Genomic DNA, 14,964 nt, shown 5'->3' with positions numbered 1-14,964 from the left:
CTGTCCCCACCAAAGAACCCACCTTGAGAAATGCACACTTACTCCAGTGGAGCTGCTGCCAGCCCATATCCTCTTAGCAGTTTAGCTTTGGGAATTGCTGAGAGCTCATTCTTTTGATTTTCCTCAGTGGGACCAAAGCTTCAGTTTCAAGGTCAGAGTGCTATATTTTGAATCAGGTAGATTATCAAATCAGGGGCAATTCTTTGGGGGGAAAAACAAGATGAGTCCTGCTAAGTCACGAGACTCGCTCTCTTTGGTGGCTTGAAAACTCTATTTGAGGTTGCCAGGGAGGGTCAGGGAATAGATGACAGTTGTGGAAACAGCTCTGCAGGCTCTTCCAGTGACTGCTTCAAAGGACAACTCTGATTGTTTCTAAGGTGGCCTTGGGTCCCCTCGCAGCTGCCTCTGTGAAGGAAACTCCAGCACACTCTCCCAGCTACTCCAGGCTGACAGTAAATGGAGATTTTCCAGGTGTAGAAGGGCAGGGCCCCCCATACATGGGGTGTGTCCCTTTCCAGCCAGCAATGCTGACCTCAAGTGCTCACTTCTCTTATTGCTGCAGAGCAGTTAGACCCAAAGTCCCTAAGATTCACCCCCTCTCAGGTGCCCCTCACGAATGGCCCTGCCACTCTGATGTCACCCCCACCTCCCACCCTGCATTCACCTTAGATCACAGAGCACCTGAAAGGCTTCACAAAAGCACAGGGATAACAAGGAAGACAAGCCAGAGCCCAGTCCAAATTCAAGTGCGGTTCATGCGTCTGGAGCCAGGGCCTCTAGCAGTCTGTGCCTCCAAGCCCAGCCCCTTGGGAATGACTTTAAGACATGGACAGTCTTCACAGGCCAGATCCAGAAAAGCCAGCCCCTGAGTCCTGCCATCCAGGCTCCACCTCCTTTGCTTGTCCCCTGAGCAGATGGCGGACACTGGGGACACCCCTCCCTGCAGGGGAGACCCAGGACTGTGACTTCAGTGGGAGGTGCTGCATCGCAGGGGACTGCAGGGGATCCTGCCCCTCCCCCCGCCCCCCCCAAGTCCCCATCCCCCTTCCCTTCCCCACTTTCCTCTGTGTCTTTCCCACAGTCCACTTTCCGTGAGGACCTTGCGGGGCTGAGTCCCTGCCTTCCCTAGGGAAAGTTTTTAACTCGGTCAGTCAAGACAGTCAGACTTCTCACCCTCTTGACACCAGAACATCCTCTGCATGGGCCTCCTGGCCTGGCCTCCATGCTGTGTTACATAGGAGGGTCGCATTCCAGACCCTCCCTCCCAGCGCATTCCTGCTGATCACTGAGGGTGGCCGCTGTGCCTGCCTCGGGCTCACCACCCCCCTCCAGGCCAGAGTAGCCCTCCAGCCTGGGGCCCTGGCCTCCTTCAGATTAATCCTGCTCAGCCATCTGGGTCCCCAGGCCTGTTTCCAGCTGAAGCAGCTCCATTCCCACCTCTATTCATAGCTCCCCTCACTCTGTTCCCACTGGGCACTGGCCCTCCTGAGAAAGACCAGAAAAGCTCTGAGGACCATCCCCCCCCCCCCCACCTCAAAGCAGAGATACTGGGTGTGGAGGGAGGTTGGGGACTCTTATTTCTCACTGTGGGCTGTGGCTGGACATGATGGACACCCCCCCCAATACCCCTCCCCATCACATTCTTCAGAATCACTGGTTCCTTGCTTCCCTCCTGCCTCCTCCCCAGAGCTGCCCTGTAGGATTCCTTTCAAACATCAGAGAGCCTCAACCCTGGCCGTCCAGGTCGGGGTCAACCCCGGCTGTCCAGGTCAGGGTTGCCTGTGACTCTGGCTATAGCCAAGTCCCCTTGCAGCCTTTCCGTGGGGACCCCCTATGCAGCTGACTCCTTACAGCCACCAGCTGTAACCCCACCCTCCTTCTCCAGCTGGAGACTCTTCAGCTCCACTTACAGCCGCAGCTGCTGCCTCTTTGACTCAGAATTCCCAGCTTCCCTTGCAAGGCAAAGCCACTTGCTGGACTGAAGCCCAAGAGGGAGAGGGACCTGGGACCTGCTGCCCTCATCTCCTTCTCTTGGACACTACTTCCCTTTCTGGGGCCTGAGTCTTTGCCTAATTACAGCTGAGCTTCTGCTCTCTGGCCAGGTCTCCTTCCCTTTCTTCTTGATGCTGACCCACTTTCCCTCCCGCCTGGGAGTGACCTCTCTCTGCAAGGTGGCCTCTTGGCTCAGGCTCTGACTTTCTGCCTCCAATGCCCACTCCCAGCATGTTCACGCCCCATGGGAACATCATTCCTCGTGACTTCAGCAGCACAGCGTGGCAGAGAGGCCTTGGGTGGGGGGCCTTCCAACAGAGCCCCTTCTGCCCCCAAGGTCCCACTTGCTGCTCTTATTCTATGGGTGTCCAAGAAGGGCCTGAGGCCTCCCACCAGCATATTGTCTATTCCTTGGTATCAGGAACCTCACCTCTGGGTTCCTGATTTCAACCAGATTTCAGCCAAGCCCACGGTTGTCCCACCACTGGTTTCCCCAGCTCTGAGATAACCCTGGCGCCCCAGAAAAGGCCTCAGTGGCTTCAAACAGACTGTGTATCTCTGGCCCCATGCTGGCCCCTCCTAGCTCTGACCATCCTACGGTCATCTGGGCTCTGAGCCCTCTGTCTGTGCCTGAGTCTATGTGTCCACTCCCCTAGCCTGGTCCAAGGTCACTGCTTTCTTCCTGAGGATGGCTGGGGCCTTTGCCAGCTGCAGAGACATTTCCTGATGAAACCAGTCCCGTGGCTCTCACTTGGGGGAGAGAAGAACTCCAGGACTTAGGGCAGAGGCAGTCTGGACCAAGATGCCCCTGACCCTCCTCATCTGAAAGTCTGGAAGCCCAGGCCAAAGGTCGGGACTCCAGGGGCCACCAGAGGTGCCCTAGGATGGGTCTTGAGGCGTGGGGAGCACATGGGCCAGGGAAGATGGGAAGGTATTAGTCCTCTCTGCCTGTCCTCTAAGATGCTGCTGTGCTTGGAGGGGCTTTTCTCTGCCCACCCACATTGCAGGGTCCTCCCGCTCCTTGTTGCTCCAGCCCCAGTCATCACCACCAACTGGGCCTGGCCCTGAACCTGTGAAGGCTTCGGAAGACTCTTGGTTCCTCCTGTCCTGCCACATGGGTCCTTGAGTGCAGGCAGCCTGTCCAGGGAACCCCTAGAGAGCATAACTGGGCAGTGTCCCCTCCCAACCCCCCAGCATCCTGTCCGCAGCCTGGCTTTCCCAGGTGGCTGGAACTGTGACTGTGAAGTCAAGAAACTGCAACACTTGAGAAGAGACCAGTCCCCATGACAACAGAGGTCTCACAGAGGCCCTGGAAAAGGATGGGCAACCTCTGTGCCCTGGGAGTCAGTCTCTGATGCCCCGTGATTCCCCCAGTCTCCACTGAATCCCCTGTGGACACCCCGTAAAGCCTGCGACTTTTACCCTCCAACCCCAATACCCAGTGCAAGCCAGCTGCTGACTGCTCTGTAGCCCGACAGCTGTCGGCTCTCCAGGCAAGGCCAGGAGCCTGGCTGCTGCTGCTTTTTTTTTTTTTTTCCTGTATTTTCTTTTTAGTTCTCCCACTGCTGGTAGCTCTGGGGACCTTATTAAGATAATGTAATGTCATTAGCAGTGGCAGCAGGAAGAGAAATTTCCTCCGACCATCAGGTTATCAAGAAGTCTGGATGGGTGGTGCTGGGAAAGCATTCTCCTCCCTGGGAGCCTCCAGGACCCAGGACCCCTTCCTTCCACTCAGGGGAATGAGACCACAAGTTCTGGCTCATCTTTCTCGACGAGAAGCACTCGGAGCTGGAAGGGGGACTGCCTACTGGGGCTTGCGTGGCTGTGACTTGTGCTGGCTCCCCGGTGCAGGGTTAAGGGATGAGATGGCAGACCAGGGGACAGGGCAAGAGAGGAGCGTGTCAGATTTGGACTGGGGAGCTCTGAGAAGCGGTCCCACACCGGCAGGCCATGGCCATGCCCACCCACTCACTGTACATTCAGTGGTCAGCACCAGGCAGAACTCCAGAGCATCTGGTGGGTTCTTATCTGAGCAGGTTCTGGTACCATCTGGGCCACATGCTGAACGAGGAGGAAGAGAGCAGGGGCTGGCGGGCAGGGAACACAGAGCCCAGTGTCTCCGGGGGGCTACGGCCCCTTGGACAGGGCACGGTGATCAGGAACTCCAGCTTCGGGGTCTGGATCTGCCTCTGACTAGCTGTGTGACTTTGGCCAAGCCTCCTCCCCTCTCTGGGCTCAGTTCCCCCAATACAAAGGGGTTGAAGCAGGTGCTCCCTAAGTTCACACCCAGGTTTATGACCCCATTTATCACCCAAGATCAGGAAAGCCCTGGACCCATTACGGCACTTCTCTATGCCTCCACTTCCTCCCAAGAATGATGGAAACTCCGACTTCATGGGCTTTAGTGAGATAAGGTATAATTACCTGTACAGTTATGCCTTCACCGGAGCTCACGATTAGTTCTGGCAGGAATGTCCCTGAGCCTGGGTCCCTTTTTTGCATCTTCTGGGGGCCAGTGCTCCTTGCCCATGAATCTGCTGCTTCCTGCATCATCTCGCTGTCTAGGCGCCTAACAAGACAGGTCCCCAGGAGCCAGGGACAGGACGGCGGCTCTGCAGGCATGAGGGGCAGCTAAGGAAACCGCACACGTGGTGGCCCTGTCCTGGGAATAACATGCCTGGAAAACAAAGGCAGCAAAAGCAGTCACTGGACAAGTGTCCCCATCTGCCAGGAGCACCTGTGTGGCTGAGTGGGGGCCACAGAATGCAGACGGGCAGACCCAGCGCCCAGAGCTCAGGACTTGCTGGGCGGGCAATGCTTATACGTATGTGGCTATCAGAGAGCAGGAGAAGGTGATGCAGACACGTGGTCCTCTGTGGCTCCCTCCTTGCTCCTTGAGTGACCTGCCCAGGGCTGCAGTGTTCAGGTGCTTTGGAAAGTCAGGGCAAAGAATGAGACCTGGGTGGACAGGGGAAGGTATTATGAAAGATTGCACCTAAGTTTGACCTTGAAGGATCCTGGGGATAGGAGCGGTAGACATTTCGGGCAGGGCAGTTTGCAAGGGTGAAGGCAGAGCTGAAGGACGAGGGTGCAGGGAAGAGGAGGGCGGGAATGAGGGGCTCATGGCTGGGAAGGAAGAAGCGCATCTATGCTTGGACATTTGGTGGGAACCTGAGGATGGAGTGTGGTGTGTCCAAAGATATGCACAGAAGGGGGAGGAGCCAGGGCTGACCAGCATCCATCCCATAATATGGCAGTCTCTGAGCCAGGGGCACTGGCAGTCCAGCTCATGCCAGCAGAGATGCAAAGATGCAAAGCTGGCTAGAGCAGGGCCCACTAGGGGAGCAGCGTGTCCGTGTGGTATGTGGGTGCAATATTGTGAGGTATGCAATACTGTGGTATGTGGGTGCAATACCATGACCACTGTGAGGAGGGACAGCAGACTGGCAAAGGAGAGAGGGTGATTCTTTTTTCCAGCTTTGTTGACATATGTTTGACATATAACACTGTATATATTTAAGGTGTACAACAGTGATGATTTAATATGCATATATATTGTGAAATGATTACCCTCAGTCATGTTTGTTAACACACCCACCACCTCACTTAGTTACCTTTTTTTGTGCTGAAAACATTTAAAATCTATCCTCTTAGTAACTTTCAAATACACAATACAGTGTTGTTCACTATAGTCACCAAGGGCTCCCAGATCTTATTCCTTTGTAATGGAAGGCGTGAGCTTGTAAGGAGACTTCAAAGCTATGCTAAGGGGTGAGTTAGCACAGAGGCCAATAGACAGGATTGGGCGCCTTGGAAGATTTTAAGGGGAACCCACCAGACTCCTAGTCCTGAAGGAAAGTGACTAAGAGTTCAGCTGTTGAGAGTCAGGCTGGAACATTCCAGCTTCACTCATGATGCCCCTGCCAGCAGACAGAGAGAAGAGCCATGATATATGAAGCCAGCCAGCCAGATTCAGTATTAGCCCATTATTACCCAGAGGCAAACACTCTCAGAACTGTAAAGGTCTTCCCTGGTGGCTCAGACAGTAAAGAATCTGCCTGCAACGCAGGAGACCCAGGTTCAATCCCTGGGTCAGGATGATCCCCTGGAGAAGGGAATGGCACCCCACTCCAGTATTCTTGTCTGGAGAATTCCATGGACAGAGGAGCCTGATGGGCTACAGTCCATGGGAGTCACAGTCAGATACAACTGAGCAATTAACACACACATTGAGCCTCCCATTTTAGAGGTCAAGGAAACTGAGGCCCAGGGCAGCTAAGGACCTGGTCTGGTTCTTGGAGTGTGCTGAGCCGGGGCCCAGCTCTGCCAATGCACTTGCACATCACATCCATGTGGAAAGGCCATTACTGAAATAAGGAGGCTTGGGCCACCTTAGAAAGCCATTCCCTCCCTGGAAATGGGCTGGGCTGGATCAGTGTTTTCAAGGTCCTGGGAAGCATACTGCTAGCAATGCAGGTTACTCGGCCCCTGATTCAGACACGCTCAGGTAAACTAAACGATCGCTTATTTTTTTCCAGGACTAACTTAAGAGCTCCGTCCACTCCCCTCCCCACTGCTTGCAGGAAAAGTCTCCCCTGGGGACAGTGGCTCCTGCCCAGGCCGAGCTGCTCCCACAGCTTGGCCCAGCCTTCTGGCCCCGGAGACAGAAGGCTGGCTGCCGATGCCCTGGTGTAACTGTCTGGGCTGCACTTTTTGAGGCAGCCCCTACAGGCCTCAGGCTGGGAACACTCCGTATGAAAATCCTCCAAAGAGCCTGCAAACAAACCCCGCCCAGTTAGCCCTCCAGGCCCCTCTGCCCCTCACTGCCTGGTACCTTTGGGAAAGCTCTTTGACTTCTCTGAGTCCCCAGCTCTTCTGGGATCCAAGTGAGGAAATTGATCCAGGTGTGTTGAATTAAGCTCATGCAAACCCAGATTCCTGGTCAATAGGAACTCATGTCTGGCCCTAGGTTCAACTCTGCACAGAGAAGTTAAGTAACTTGCCTAAAGGTCATCCAGCAAGTCAGTGGAAGATCTGCAGCTGGAAGGGGTTCCCACACCCCTAATAGGGGCCCCCATCCTGCTCTACACCTTGCTTGTGAATAATGACCTTCCAGGGCCATTGAGATGGTATACTCGCCTACCCTGAGCAGGCACTCAATGAGACAAAGTTACAGTCACCTTCTCAGCACTTCTCACACAGTTGGGCCAATCGCTGCTGAGGTGTGATTTATTTTAGATGCCCTAATGAAAAGCTCAGAAGAAGCAGTGCATATTTAAAGGAGGCCCTTGACATTTGAAGATTTACCACTTGCATTGTCCACTATTTGAGGGTGACCCTCGGGTTGATACTATTAAATATATATAATAGTAATTTTTTTTTTAAATCGACCTTATAAGGTTGCAGTGAGGATTGAATGAGAGGATGTATTTAAAGCCCCACTGATGACTCTCCACCAGGCCCTGAATCTCCAGGATGGAGTCTCTCAGCCAATGAGTGAGCCTGGCTGAGCACCAAGCATCAGCATCTCATCAGAACCTGAGCGAATGTGTGGGGTCCCAAGTCACAGTCCCCAGCACTGTACAGCATCCCTCCAGGGGTACAGATAGCGCTTTGCACCCCGCCCTTCCATGTTCACACAGCCCACAGCACAGGACTGAGGACAGAGGCCTGAGCTCTTCTGGTCCCAGCTCAGTCAGACACAGCTTAGGGACTTCACCTACCTCCCTGGGCCACCGTTTGCCCCCAGCCAAGTGAAGGATTAACCTAGGCAGGTGGTTCTCAGACCAGCAGCAGCAGTGGCATCTGAAAGCTTGTTCAAAATGCAAATTCTCTGCTCTCTCCCCACAGACCTCCTGACTCAGGCAGTCTGGGAGTGGGGCCCAGTCCTCCGTGTTTCATCAAACCCTGATAACGGCTCATTATGTTTGAGACCCACTAGCCTAGACGCTAAGTCCCCTTCCTGCTCCAAAATCCAATCACCTGGATGAAATGTGGATTACGGAGACCCTAAGAGCAGGATGCTGGTGGGGGGAGGGTACATGAGATGTCACAGGAGGGTACTCACTGTGCAGTTGTGGGCAGCTGGTGGGTTGTGGGCAGGGCAGGGACCCGGGGGGGTGGGGGGTTCTGGTGTGTGGAGAATACCAACCCTCCCTTCCTCCTCCCTGCCCGCCCCACTCTCCACCCTCTCCCCCCAGGTGCCTGCCCGCCTTCTAGAGACGATCCATCCTCCTGATCCTTCTCCCCTGCTCCCCCCTAGCGTGCTCATGAAAGTCCTTTTCTCTCCTGCTCTGCACCTGGGGAGCTAGTCAGAAAAAAAAACGAGAGCCAGTGAGACCTCTAGTGGCCACGGGGACACCAGGCGGCCAGGACCCGCTCCTGCTGGTGTCCTGGGCTGCTGCTGAGTGTGGTTTAAATCTGACCACTTTAGGGCGGGTGCCTGGGCTCCACATCTGCTCCAACCTCAAATCCGAGCCAAAAATGACAGGCAGATGCTCCACCCAAGCCACACCTGCATGGAGGAGGTGGGAGTCTGGACACAGCTTCCTGGCCTGAGGGGCCTGGTTAAGGAAGGCGCAGAAGGCCGCAGAGAGTTCTCACGGCTCCACTGACTCCACCTCGGCCAGCCTGAAAGGCTCCTTTAGCTGGTTTAGGCAGCATTCAGTCTTTACAAAAACAGCCTTGAGATGTCAGTCCTCCTTTCAAGACCACCAGGAGGTGTGTGGAATCCAGTTCAACACAAACCCAAATTTCTGTGCATCATCTCTGGACACCAGGAACTGATGTCTCATGCGAGGTTCAGCTCTTGTGCAGAGAGGTTGTTATTCACCTAAGGTCACTCAGTTAGCGGTGGGTCTGCAGCTGGAGTAAGGGGCTCCCCCACATCATAGCTTACCTCTGAATAATACCACTTAAACCCTGAAAAGCTTTGCCCTGGCTTAGGCTGCATTCTTGTTGCACCTGGCTCTTTTGTAAACCCTGGAATTGTCTGCAGACAAAGAGGAGAGCCCAGGGCTGGAGCTAAGAAACCACAGTGCAGGAGACTTGAACAACGTGTGCCTGGTATCTGTAACTCTCAGATTAGTGCTGAGGACAGGCAGGTCTCAACAGCCCAGGGGCTGGGATGGGACCAGGGTGAACCCAGAGGGAAGACCCCATTGCCTGGAGAGAGTGGAGCTGAAAGTGTGATCCAGTATCAGAAGTGGCTCCCGCTTGGAGGACAATGAAAGATTGCTGACTTTTGGGGGGCCTATGGCCCCCCGAAAGTCTATTTTCCAGTGTGTGAGACAGGCCCTGACGGAGTGGATTCTTCATTCTCTCTGATCTTATTTCTAAAAGGTGTTCTGGAGTGACAGAGGCCTTTCAGAACCCAGCTCCCACTCTACTCTCCAATCCAGGGGAGGAACCACACCTGTTTGGAGTGGTGTAGTAGTTGAAGGTGGGCTTCCCAGGTGGCGCTAGTGGTAAAGAACCCACCTGCCAATGCAGGAGATGTAAGAGATGCAGGCTTGATCCCTAGGTGGGGAAGAGTCCCTGGAGTAGGACATGGCAACCCACTCCAGTATTCTTGCCTGGAGGATCCCTTGGACAGAGGAACCTGGCGGGCTACAGTCTAAGGGGTCACAAAGAGTTGGACATGACTGAAGCAACTTAGCACGTGTACGTGTGCGCACACGCACACACACACACACACACACAGTGCTGCTGCTGCTGCTAAGTCGCTTCAGTCGTGTCCGACTCTGTGGATCCCATAGATGGCAGCCCACCAGGCTCCGCCGTCCCTGGGATTCTCCAGGCAAGAACACTGGAGTGGGTTGCCATTTCCTTCTCCAATGCATGAAAGTGAAAAGTGAAAGTGCAGTCGCTTAGTGTGCCCCACTCTTCAGGACCCCATGGACTGCACCCCACCAGGCTCCTCCGTCCATGGGATTTTCCAGGCAAGAGTACTGGAGTGGGGTGCCATTGCCTTCTCCACACACACACAGTAGTTGAAGGCAAATTCTAGCCAGGGTCCCATTCCTGGGGGTTGACACCACGGCAGTAGGGAGCCTTGGCTGGTTCTGGAGGGAGGGCAGCAGAGAGCCAGGAGCGTCCCCTGGGGTTTCAGGCAGGGACTGACTCCGACTCTGCGTTGCAGGCAGGACAAGCTGAAGATCCACATGAGGAAGCACACGGGGGAGCGGCCCTATCTGTGCATCCACTGCAACGCCAAGTTCGTGCATAACTACGACCTCAAGAACCACATGCGCATCCACACGGGCGTGAGGCCCTACCAGTGCGAGTTCTGCTACAAGAGCTTCACACGCTCCGACCACCTGCACCGCCACATCAAGCGCCAGAGCTGCCGCATGGCCCGGCCCCGGCGTGGCCGCAAGCCCGCGGCCTGGAGGGCCGCCAGCCTGCTCTTCGGGCCTGGCGGCCCGGCCCCGGAGAAGGCGGCCTTCGTGATGCCCCCCGCGCTGGGCGACGTGGGCGGCCACCTGGGCGGAGCCGCCGTGTGCCTCCCGGGCCCCAGCCCCACCAAGCACTTCCTGGCCGCGCCCAAGGGCGCGCTGAGCCTGCAGGAGCTGGAGCGGCAGTTCGAGGAGACGCAGATGAAGCTGTTCGGGCGCGCCCAGCTCGAGGCCGAGCGGAACGCGGGGGGCCTCCTGGCCTTCGCGCTGGCCGAGAACGTGGCCGCCGCGCGGCCCTACTTCCCGCTGCCCGACCCCTGGGCCGCGGGCCTGGCCGGCCTCCCTGGGCTTGCCGGCCTCAACCACGTGGCCTCTATGTCTGAGGCCAACAACTAGGCTGGTCCTCGTCCACCCCACTCCTGCTTTCCCGTCCCCTCCCAGGCCCACCTGCCCCATCGATGGGTCTGAACTTTTTATTTCAAAAGGAAGAAAAAATAGCAGCAGCAGTGGTATTTTCCGGGCCTCCTGAGGCAGTTGCCTCCCCTTTGCTGGTGTCTGAGATGGGCATCTCCTCCCAAAAGGCCTGGCGTCTCCCTGGCTGCCTCTCCCCACCCTCAAAGAGAAACTCACAGGGGCCCATATCACAGCGGGGGCCCCAGGCCATATGTCCCAAAGTACCTTGGAGCTGTGAGGGTCTAGAAGGAGGAGGTGGCTTGGCCAGAGGCAGACCGGATGGAGCAGGGAGGAGGGTAGGGTCCTGAGACACGCGCCCTGTGAGCCCCTCGGCTGTGTGGTGGAGTCCCTGCTAACTGTGTTCCAATGGGTTCATTCTCCCCATCTCCAGTGGTCCTGGGACCCTTAGAGGAGATGACCTATTGGCAGGGAGGCCTCCTGGAGTCAGGAGTGAGGTTCCTGGAATCTAGGCCCATTTTTCCCTCCCTGTCCTGTGACCTTGGACCACTTCACCCTCTGTACCCCAGTTTCTCCCTGCTGTGAAAGAGGGCTGGTGATTTCATTTCCCTCTCCCACCCACCCACATGCTCATATCTGCCCATCCCTCCAAAGAGAAGCCTTGAGAGAGCAGGAGCTTTGCACTCCTAATGTCCCTGGTGACACTATTTTACTGGACTTAGTTTTATCACATCCATCTTTACATTAGCACAGGTGAGAAATGTGGCCACGCTAGACAGGGTGACAGAGGAAGAGGGCTTGGGTGGGGCTTGTCCACAGCCCCCAAGCAGCTTTGGGTAACTCCAAATCCTACCTCCCCTAGGGGCACATCCTGAGACGACCACCTAGCATGGTCCCCACCTCCACATACCCCTGGCAACGCCATAAGGAGTCTTTCAGGACTCCTGGGGCCAACACAGAAGGACAGGGGCCACCTCTAAACAGCTGGCCGTTGCCTCCCTCCATCTGATTCCCAGAAACAAAGCGCCCAGTAACCCAAGTGTGTGTTCACTTTTTGGTTGTGGGCTTCTTGGAGCTTTGGCATTGCTGTGTTTGAACACCCACAGCCCCTCCCTGGCCCCCTGGGGAGGAAGCCGGGTGTGCTGTGTGGGGAATCAGAGCCTTGGCTGCAGGACGGGTGTGGGGGGCTCTGTGAACGAGGGCTGTCCACCCCCTCTCCCGGGCTCTCTGGTGGGCAGCCGTCCTGAGAAGGAAGACAGCTGGGGCCTTCCTGATCTCTCCGCTTTCCTGCCCTTCCCTCCCTTTTCTTGCTGAGTTTGCTTTTGTTTCTCAGTAGCCCAGAAGGGAGGCGAGTTCATCTGGGTGGGTGGGTGAGGGCTGGTGTCCCCAACCCTGGAGCTGTGGACACAGAGACTTCGGCTCTTCCTATCGCCTTGGCTTCTTCCTGAGCAAACACACACACAAAAAAACAAAAAGGCCAGAGAAGACCACAGACTCTGTCACTCTCTCAGCTCCCCCACTCCCTGAAAGAAACCCCTGCCTCCACACACCACCTCTGGCCCTTTCAGCCAGAGGGAACTGTTGCTGACACCCTGTGGTCCTCGGATGTCATCTGCTGGGCAGCGCCTCTCAGATTCCTGTCTCCATTTCCTCCCTTCACTTCTGGGACCCACCAGCCAACATGCCCACGTCCCCTCTCCTCAGTCAAGGGAGTGGGGCTGACCCAAACTTCAAGAGAAAACAAGGGAAGATGAACAAATTAAAATCCAGTGGTGTTGGGGCTTTTGTTTTTATTTTGTAAAGGTAATGACTTCTTATAAACTCAATTTTTCAGATGACTGGTTAGTTCTTTTTGTTTTCTCTTGGTTGCAATTTGGAGTTGTACATTGTAAAATATCCAAAGATGTCGAGTACTGTATGATCAAGAACTTGAAGCAAATGGGTCGTAGGGATGTTTGTGTTTTGTTTCCTTTTTTTTTTTTTTTCTCTTTTGGATGTTCCGATTTCCCTGTCTGTCTGTGGGAGAACTTTGGAAGTTTTTCTATTTATAACTTTTTTTATGTGATTGCTTTATGTAAAATGACACTCAACAAGGTTTGCCTTAGTGATACAAGGGACAATCTTCCATAACTTTGGTCGCACGCCGCATCCCATCAAGAAAAAGTCTCAGCTAATTTTCTGGCCTATTTATTAAACAGTATTAACTGACTGGATGAAATGATATTGAGAGTTGCACTTCTGTGAGAGGAGATAGCCACAAGACAATGTGCAGACATTTGTGGCTTTAGAGTTTGACAATTGGGTGTCACAAACTTATAAAAATGTTGAAGACACCTTTATATACAAAAATTACAAATCTTTGACCCTTATTTAATAACGTGAGGGACAGCGTTTTAAGTAAAAGAAAGCCACAGCTACTCAACTCGCTGGTTCCATTGATTCCCCTTTGCAATGTCTTGCAGGTGTCGGGGTGGGGGCTTTGAATGGGGTCAACTCTACTCAGAACCCAGAGCTCAGGTCGTCAGTGGTCCGCTGCAGTTTTGATTCGTGAGCCTCTGCTGGATCATAAGCTTGTGGGTATCTGTGACTCCGAGTGTGAGGTATGTGTATGTGTGTGTTCACACGTGCAGATATAGCCTTTGGTGTGAGAGCAAGGGAGAGTGAAAGGGGTGCTAACCATTTTAACATGACAGTCCTACCAGTCACCTAGCTTGGCATCCAGAGCAACCTGTGGCTGGCCTTGCTACCATCTCAGCCTTTTCCTTTTATTCCCTGGCACTGGCATTGGACTTCTTCTTTATTCACCTGATTGTCTCTCCCAAACAGGGAACATTAGACCCTGAAGAAGGTAAGGGAATATAATGGGGTCAACCCTACTCAGAACCCAGAGCACCGACTCTTGGAGTAAAATTGATCTTGAACTGCATTTTCTATATAACCAAGAGTTAACCTAGAGTTGCTTTTCTGTCTTCAGATCCCCTTTCCTGGCGTGGTAAGCACTCTTATAAACACAATGCAGCATTTCTCAGTACAGGGAAAACAACGATCTGGGTTTCAGATCCAGACTCCAAGACATGTGTCCTCAGGCTGATCGCTTTCCTACCTTGGTCCTCACTTGCCTCATTCGAATAGGAAAAGAGATTGAGTTTCTCCAAGAAACTCAGGAACTTAGAGCTTCTCCAAGTTTTCTACCCAAATTAAACACCCCTCAGCCAAGGGGGCCTGCCAGTTGGGAGATTGCGAACTGAATTTTAAAGAAGTAGGCTGAAGCAACCTTCCCCATGGTACAGAACTCCTCTGAAGTCTCCTGTTGTGGCTTTGAAATTCACGCTTTTGCATTCTATTACACAAGGGGCTTCCCTCGTGGCTCAGTTGGTAAAGAATCCACCTACAATGCAGGAGATCCAGGTTCGATCCCTGGGTCGGGAAGATCCCCTGGAGAAGGAAATGACAATCCACTCCAGTATTCTTGCATGGAAAATCCCATGGGCAGAGGAGCCTGATGGGCTACAGTCCATGGGGTCGCAGAGTCGAATAGGACTAATGCAACTAAACCACAATACAATAGGTATGCATTTGTCTGAATTTTAAAATACCCTCTTGAACATGACTTGCCTTTCCTCCAGGATCTTCCAGTAAAGTCAATGCCCCTTGGCTGCCTTGCAACTTGGAGAGGCCCAAGCGCGTGGCTGACTGAGGACCTGAGGATAAACCTGGCCCCGTGCGAGGACTAGGAGGGCAGCTGCTTGTCCGGATCTGGCTCGCGTAGTCTAGCATCACTGGGTCCCCTTTCTGGGGATCGGTGTCCACTGAACACCAGAGGTGAACAGGGGGAAAGGATAGGGAAGTGGGCCCACTGGACCCTGACTTCTGGGGGCTCCTGAGCTCATGTGAGTGAAGTGGCCTCTAGCCCTGGCCAGCTAGGTGTCTCACAGAGCCACGTAGGACATGGCAGACTCACTGATGTGCTCGGAGTGTGGGGGTACGGACAGCAAAGGGAACTTCGGTAGAGAGGGAGGGCCAGGGAGGAGGCCGAGGCCACTGAAGACAGGTCAGAGAAGCAGGTGCGTCTTAACCTGGAGAAGAAGGTTTAAGAGACGTTAGAACAGGCCTTGGACCTTCTAAAGTTCTGTTAGGTAGAGACAGGATCATACCAAATGTTTGG

At 54.3% G+C, this 14,964-nt stretch overlaps 1 protein-coding gene across 6 annotated transcripts in view; it reads left to right on the top strand.

Annotated features, from left to right (window-relative positions):
- ZBTB7C (zinc finger and BTB domain containing 7C) overlaps nucleotides 1–13,216 on the top strand; it is a 299,319-nt gene extending 286,103 nt beyond the window's left edge. For all 6 annotated transcript variants that reach the window (XM_043889523.1, XM_043889519.1, XM_043889522.1 and 3 more), the window contains one exon: nucleotides 10,133–13,216. In XM_043889523.1, coding sequence (XP_043745458.1) covers nucleotides 10,133–10,784 — 652 coding nt within the window. In that variant the 3' untranslated portion in view covers nucleotides 10,785–13,216. The remainder of the gene's footprint in view (nucleotides 1–10,132) is intronic.
- Nucleotides 13,217–14,964: the final 1,748 nt, after the last annotated feature.

The sequence above is a fragment of the Cervus elaphus genome, chromosome 27 (assembly GCF_910594005.1).
Source record: "Cervus elaphus chromosome 27, mCerEla1.1, whole genome shotgun sequence".
NCBI classification, from domain to species: domain Eukaryota; kingdom Metazoa; phylum Chordata; class Mammalia; order Artiodactyla; family Cervidae; genus Cervus; species Cervus elaphus.
This window is presented reverse-complemented; position numbering and strand designations above follow the sequence as displayed.